The sequence below is a fragment of the Aplidium turbinatum genome, chromosome 4 (assembly GCF_918807975.1).
Source record: "Aplidium turbinatum chromosome 4, kaAplTurb1.1, whole genome shotgun sequence".
NCBI classification, from domain to species: domain Eukaryota; kingdom Metazoa; phylum Chordata; class Ascidiacea; order Aplousobranchia; family Polyclinidae; genus Aplidium; species Aplidium turbinatum.
The window spans coordinates 17,498,898-17,505,497 of record NC_137475.1 but is presented as its reverse complement, the minus strand read 5'-3'; the positions used below and the strand labels follow the sequence as shown (position 1 = coordinate 17,505,497).

Genomic DNA, 6,600 nt, shown 5'->3' with positions numbered 1-6,600 from the left:
TTTGTTTTTTTCAATATCGCCCAACACTACTCTATGGCTGTTCTGACAGTGCCTTTTGAAGTCATTTATTTTAGGATTTTTTCCCACATAGGCTATTAAGCATGCAGATATGCCAACATCATTTGCATTGAATGCAAAGTTCATGTTTATGTCCAATTGTCCATGCTGAGTAACATCTCTGTTTTCGCCTAAAGCTTTTCTATTTTTTTTTATTTGTGCATGGCTACTAATAAAAAAGGGTATGCTGTTCACGCCAAAAGCTGTAAACTGACCTGATAAAGTCAAAACTTGAATAACAAAAATTGTAAAAAGTCTATTATTTTCTGACAGAGTATCACTCGATCAGAGTTGGCTCATTGCTGCATCATCTTGCAGTTGCACAACTAGTAAACCACGTTTTGATGCTGTTTTTTTTTATTTTTTTATTATCACAGTCGAACGCATAGGCTATACCAAATCATGTCAAATCTGGAGGGAGCCCCTTCAGAGGAGCTAAAGAGCCGCTGGTTGCCGACCACTGTCACGGGCCAAATGTCGAGTGTACAACTCTTTGGCGGGCTGGAATTTTCATTAATAGGCCTACTATAATTCACACTCACTTCAGTATATTACGCTATATTGCTGCAGTCTCAATCATATTCATACCAATCACAAAATGAGCAAAGTATATGTATTCACACTTCAACAACACAGCATTAATGTGCTGCTTGCTTTGTAAAAGTTTTTCAACATCTGGTGACAAGTCAGATGAAGCAAGAACCAGAACATTTTCTAAATGGGCGTTGGAAATGCGTGATTTAGCTTGCTTTTCGTGAATTTCATTACTGAAAACATTTGTTCACATATGTACGTGCTACCAAACATCGATGCCATTTCTTTTGCATTGTTGGTCAAGCTGGAATAAAGACCACTTTCAAGAAGGTACTTTTTGTAAAATTCAAGCAGCGATATGCCCTTTGTATGAAATTTTGCCTTTAATTCGTCACTGCATTGCATTTCAATAAGGTCCATTTGAAATTTTTCGGGAATGGTATTGGTGTCCACATCAAACGGAGTACTGAATAGCCTGAATTCATTTTGTAGAGAACGAATGTCGGAAAAGCGTGAGGAAAATTCAGTAATTAAATTTCGTATCACAGTGACAAATGCAGTGCTGCTACTAGGTTTGCTCTCCTCCAGTATAGGAAAGTGAATATAATTTTCCTTGTCCAGTTGACATTCCCAGAGTCGTAGTTTTGTTTCAAATGCGAGTATGTGCCTCCACATCTCATGTATCAGTTGTTTTTCCTCTGAACTTGCAAATTCAATTTGTTCAGATGTGACGTTAAATCTACTAGGAAAGCAAGATTAGATACCCATTCTGGATTACGAAATTCTGTGGCGTTAATGTATTTATTTTCAAGGAAAGTTGCTATTTGATTTCTCACCTCATACACTCGTGCAAGCATAGCTCCTCGACTTAGCCAGCGAACATCGCAGAAATACAGGACATCACCATATTGATTCTTTGTATTATGGCGTAACAATACCACAATTTTTTCAAACAGTGCTAACACTGCAGTTTGAAACTCAATAAGAAACGGCGGGCCGTATTCTTGGGATAACTAATTAGTATGACTCGGGCCGGACGATTTTGCATGGCGGGCCGGATCCCGCCCGCGGGCCGTCGGTTGCCGACCCTTGCTCTATGTCATTAGTCAATTTAGTTGTTTTATCGGTTGTACAACGCCCATGGCGGAAGCCATCTTATTCTGCGGGAAGTTGAGGATCAATGACTGGTTCAAGGCGTGTCATAATGAACCGCTCAAGAATCTTGTCGGGGATACAGAGGAGAGAAATAGGACGATAACTCTCGGGGTCTTCCAACGTTTTTTCGGTTTGGGTAGGGCAATCACGCTGGCCTTCCGCCATATCTTAGGAATTGTGTTGCGGTTGAGACAGATTGAATAAAAGTCTTTAAGCCAGCAAAGACATGTAGGGCCGCAGTGTTTCAGAAACTCTGGTGGTGTGTGATTGGGTCCTTGAGTAGTCTACTAATCTTTAACTATTAATTTTCGATGTTTAGTGACCGTTATAGTAACTCAACTTGAGCCCACAATTCATAAAGTGAAACTAAATTTATAGTTTAGAAGCTCTTTTGAAGTCTGTTGTGCTTTACCTTTAAATTTGGTGATAAAATACGATTGCAGAATTGAATTGTATGATAATAATATTAATAAATATTCGCTTTAGTCGATGTTTATCGAATTTTCAAACACTTGGAACTTTAATAGATCACGTTTTATCTCGGTGTCTCCATAACGAAGAGCAAAGTTATTAGCAAACCTTCAATGCAAGCGTCTGGGGCCGAGGGTCTATCGTTTTACCATCCCAGATTCACGATGTTCCCGGACTACACTGGAAGGCTACTAATGAGCAGCCAGTCTTTGGTTTCATCATCCATGACAGGCAGACCTTCCACTCCGTTAGGTGGCTTGAAGATGTTGCAGTCATTGATGATGTGGTCTGCGGTCTGTTCCTCGGCACCACATTCACAGGAGGAGGAAGAGGCCATTCCCCATTGGTGCATGGTTGAGCGGAAAAGCCCGACGCCCGTACAGAGACGGTTGAGGCGCACCCGTGCCTGTCTTGGTAGTGTTAGACCGATGGGGCTTGTGTCGGCGTCGAGAATGAACGAATAGAGTCTGGTGGCGGTTGACTTCCATTCAGAACTCCATTTATGGTCCGCCCAAGCAGCCGCAGAGATGTCTTGTACATCAGCTTCGTTGATAAGAAGTTGAGCGGCAGGCACGAATGGGTGTCTTGATTTCAGTCGACGGGGGTGCTCGTTTGGGACAGCAGAGATCTCCCAAACTGTGGTAGAGAAGGTGGTTAGGCTCCAGTGCCCGTCGACCGAGGGACAGAGTGGCTTCTTCGCGATGCTCAGCGGGTTGGATGCCAGCGAAAATGGTGAGATTATCCAATGGTGTGGGACGCAGGCATCCGGTCACTGTGCGCAGGGCGCTGTTTATGGCAGTGTCGATGTTATGGCAGTGAGCACTGCGGCACCAAACAGGTGCACAGTACTATGCTGAAGAGTAGACAAGGGCTAAGGCTGCTATACGCAAAGTGTCAGCCCTCGCCCCCCAGCTAGAGCCTGCCAGGCGCTTTAGCGCAGCGCGGGATGTGAGTTTCTTGCGCAGTGACACCAAATGATGGCGGTATGTGAGCGATCTGTCCAGTGTCACCCCAAGATATCTTGCTTCGGGGCAGAAGGACAGAGATTTTCCGTTGTTCTGGACGTGTAGCTCACGATCAGCTTCCCGATTATGGAGGTGGAAAGCTGCTGCCACAGTTTTGGTTTCGCTGAGTTTCAGTCGCCAGTTCTGGAGATAAGCTGAGAGAGTTTTCATGTCCTGGCTCAAGGTGTCTTCTAGATTTTCCTACGACTTTGTGGAGTGGAGAATTGCCAGGTCGTCCTCATAAGCATATTTTGCGGAGACCGTAGTTGGCAGGTCGTGGGTGTAGATGTTGAAAAGAAGTAGAGCCAGGACCGATCCCTGTGGGACGCCGTTTTTCAGGCGTCTCAGTCTGCTTCGCCGTGAGCTACCGGTGGTGAAGGTGATGCTTCGATTCCTGACAAGTTCCATAATCATATGAACCATATGTCGGTCAGGAAGCAGACGAAGCAGCTTGCAAGTACGGCCGCGATGCCATACGGTGTCATAGGCAGCTGTAAGATCTAGAACAGGGGTGGGGAACCTTTTTAGTATTGCGGGCCACATAAAATGAGAAATAACACAGGCGGGCCACTAAAATTTCGAAGTTTTATTTACAGATAAAAAAATGCAGCGAAGTAGACAATGATTTATTTCACTTTCACAGCTAGTGGGATGGCTGAAAGTTTTTATTTTTGGTGAGTCGTGTGATGTCTGCTGACACGGAAGATGTTGCAACTCTTAACTACATCTCCACGTTTTTATCAGTCAGTCTGGAGCGAAGCCGACTTTTTGTTAGATTCAATTTGGAAAAAAACTGCTCGCAACGGTAGGTGCTTCCAAACAGAGACACATATTTCAAAGCATGTTTCCGCATGACTGGAAAATCATCAGCATTTATGTAGCGTTGATAAAAGTTGAGCAGTGGAATGTTTTGGTACACCGCTTTCAACGTACCCTCACTCTGTGAGCTCTACTATTTCATGTTGGAAGTTACTAGGAACATCAGTTGCAACCACATTGAAAGGAGAGGCAAAAATATCTAACTCCATTTCTTTACTCTTTATGTCCAAAAATCTTGCATTAAATGTCTCCATAAGATTGACACATACATAGGCAATGGGTAGCCTATATTTGGCTGTTGTAGAAAGCTTTTGCTCTTGCAAGGTAGGAAAATGTGCGGTGTTATTGTTTTCAAGTTGTACTTTCCACAGGTAATTTAGCTTCAAATGATTTCACTTTTGCAAAAGAAAAAAAAAATTTTTTACGAAATTTTGATGCGGGCCACATAGAACAGTTACGCGGGCCGCATTCGGCCCGCGGGCCGCAGGTTCCCCACCCCTGATCTAGAAAGACAGCGCAGGCCTTCTTTTTTGCCTCAAAGCAGTCCTCGGTGTCTTGGGTTAAGACTAAGAGTGTGACCTGATCTACGGTGGATTTTCCGCGCCCAAACCCAGCTTGCTCTTTTGGAAGGAGCAGGTCGATGATTGGGTTGACGCGTGCGTAGATCAGTCTTTCGAAGATTTTGAAAGAAACACAGAGGAGGGATATCGGACGATAACTCTTTGGGTCCTCTGGTGGCTTGTGAGGCTTTACATGGCAATGACACAAAGCCTTTAAAGCAGATTACAACAGCAATGTTTAGACAACCATGCTTTTCGAAGTGAGAATGGAAATTTGAAACCTACGCTATCATAGTTTCAGAATGCAGAGATAGGATAGAATAAATTATGACGTCAAAAAGTTTTGTAATATATATAGGCTACAGCGCTTTTATTAAATTACTTTTTGTTTAAACTTAACACAGTGAATAAGATTTGGTAGATCGTACGTATCTTTCTCATCACCAACCTAACCCAAGTGCATAACAGCGATACCGGGAGATTAAATAAGATGTTTAAAACCACAAAATTACAATATTTTTGAAATATTTTGTTTTAGAACAAAAATCCTCTGCTTCGCTTTGTGTAAATATGATTTCTCAGTGAAAAACTTCGCATTTTATCATTTCGAAATTCAAGCAACTTTATGTTGGCACTCTTCTCAGTCGTCCGAAGTGAAACACATAAGGATCTCAGAATTAAAAAAATACTATAAATCCAAAACGGCGTAGTTTCATGCTTTGTTTGAAAATTTGCTCATTCTATTATTCAGGCTTTCAAGTGGACAAAATTAATTTCAAAGCTTTCCGAAACAAAATAAAATTTGTTTTCGTTTGGATGTGAAATTCTGTTGTCTTGAGAGAGAGAGAGAGAGAGAGAAACCTTTTATTTTGTTTGTTGCGAGAAAAGTATACGGTACAAAATATAGACAATGCAAATAAAATAGCACCCTAACTAGAATCTACAACAGACAGGAAGCAGCGAAAGACTATATTAGTCATCGAGTCAGCTGCTTCCCGTGTTTTTAATGTGACAAATGTCAAACATCGGCATTACGTTGAAACCAAGATATGCGTTAAAACAGGATAAGTTAAAGTTCCGTAAAAAATGAACACAAAAAGTTGTTTACTGCTGCGACAGTCAAGTGAATTCCTGTGGTTTTATTCAAATATCAAAAAAAAATCATGCCCTACAAAAGTAGTAAGTTATGAGAAAAAAACAAAACAAAAAAACTATGCATTTTGTTGTGTTTTGTTGTAAATAAATTTTTCGAAATTTGAATTGGCTTTCATGGCATAAATTATTATCTTTTAAGCAACTCTAACACTCATGCAATAATTATATTAAAAAGATTTCTCAGCTTACCTGCAACCAGGACAGCTCTGTGGCAGGGAAATTCTCTACTGGCAGCTGACAACAAAACATCAGTGAATAGACATTGTTTCCGCAGCTGGTCAAAAGTTGCTAACACTTCGTGTGCGTGTTTTGAGTTCTCGAACTCGTACACGTCTGAGGACACGCATTTCATTTCATCGTGCTCTTGCTGATCGTCTTCCATCGCTAACTTCTTGACCACAGGCGGGTTAACGCTCATTGGCGAACTAGACCTTCTAAGCCTCAGCGGCATAACAATTTGTGACAAACTTTTAACTTACGCTGAATCACAGAAAACAGGTTATTTGACTTTCAAGCAAACCTTTAGCTCAGAAAATGAAACAACTGATCATGTCTTCAGGGTAGTAATATCCTTTTGCTATCCTTTATACGAGAATATGTACGGTAATATGTCACTTTGTAAGCTATCAAGACGTCTGTAAAACTACTTTCTTTGATAATTGTGATTGTGACTTTTCACTCGACAATGATATAATTAATAATGGTAGCCATCATGCCTAGTACAGTAGATTGGTTTTAACATGCAAATTTTCAGCTAGTGTAGGCTACTTTTTCATTTTTACAACATGACCACATTGCTTTAAATCGGCTTCTCTCTGGTTTGTGCACTATACAAGAACTGATTA

At 41.4% G+C, this 6,600-nt stretch overlaps 1 protein-coding gene across 2 annotated transcripts in view; it reads right to left on the bottom strand.

Annotated features, from left to right (window-relative positions):
* The window catches only part of LOC145768111 (kelch-like protein 24), a 71,418-nt gene extending 65,190 nt beyond the window's left edge, over positions 1 to 6,228 (bottom strand). For both annotated transcript variants that reach the window (XM_082579583.1, XM_082579584.1), the window contains exon 1: positions 5,945 to 6,228. In XM_082579583.1, coding sequence (XP_082435709.1) covers positions 5,945 to 6,206 — 262 coding nt within the window. In that variant the 5' untranslated portion in view covers positions 6,207 to 6,228. The remainder of the gene's footprint in view (positions 1 to 5,944) is intronic.
* Between the last annotated feature and the right edge of the window lie 372 nt (positions 6,229 to 6,600).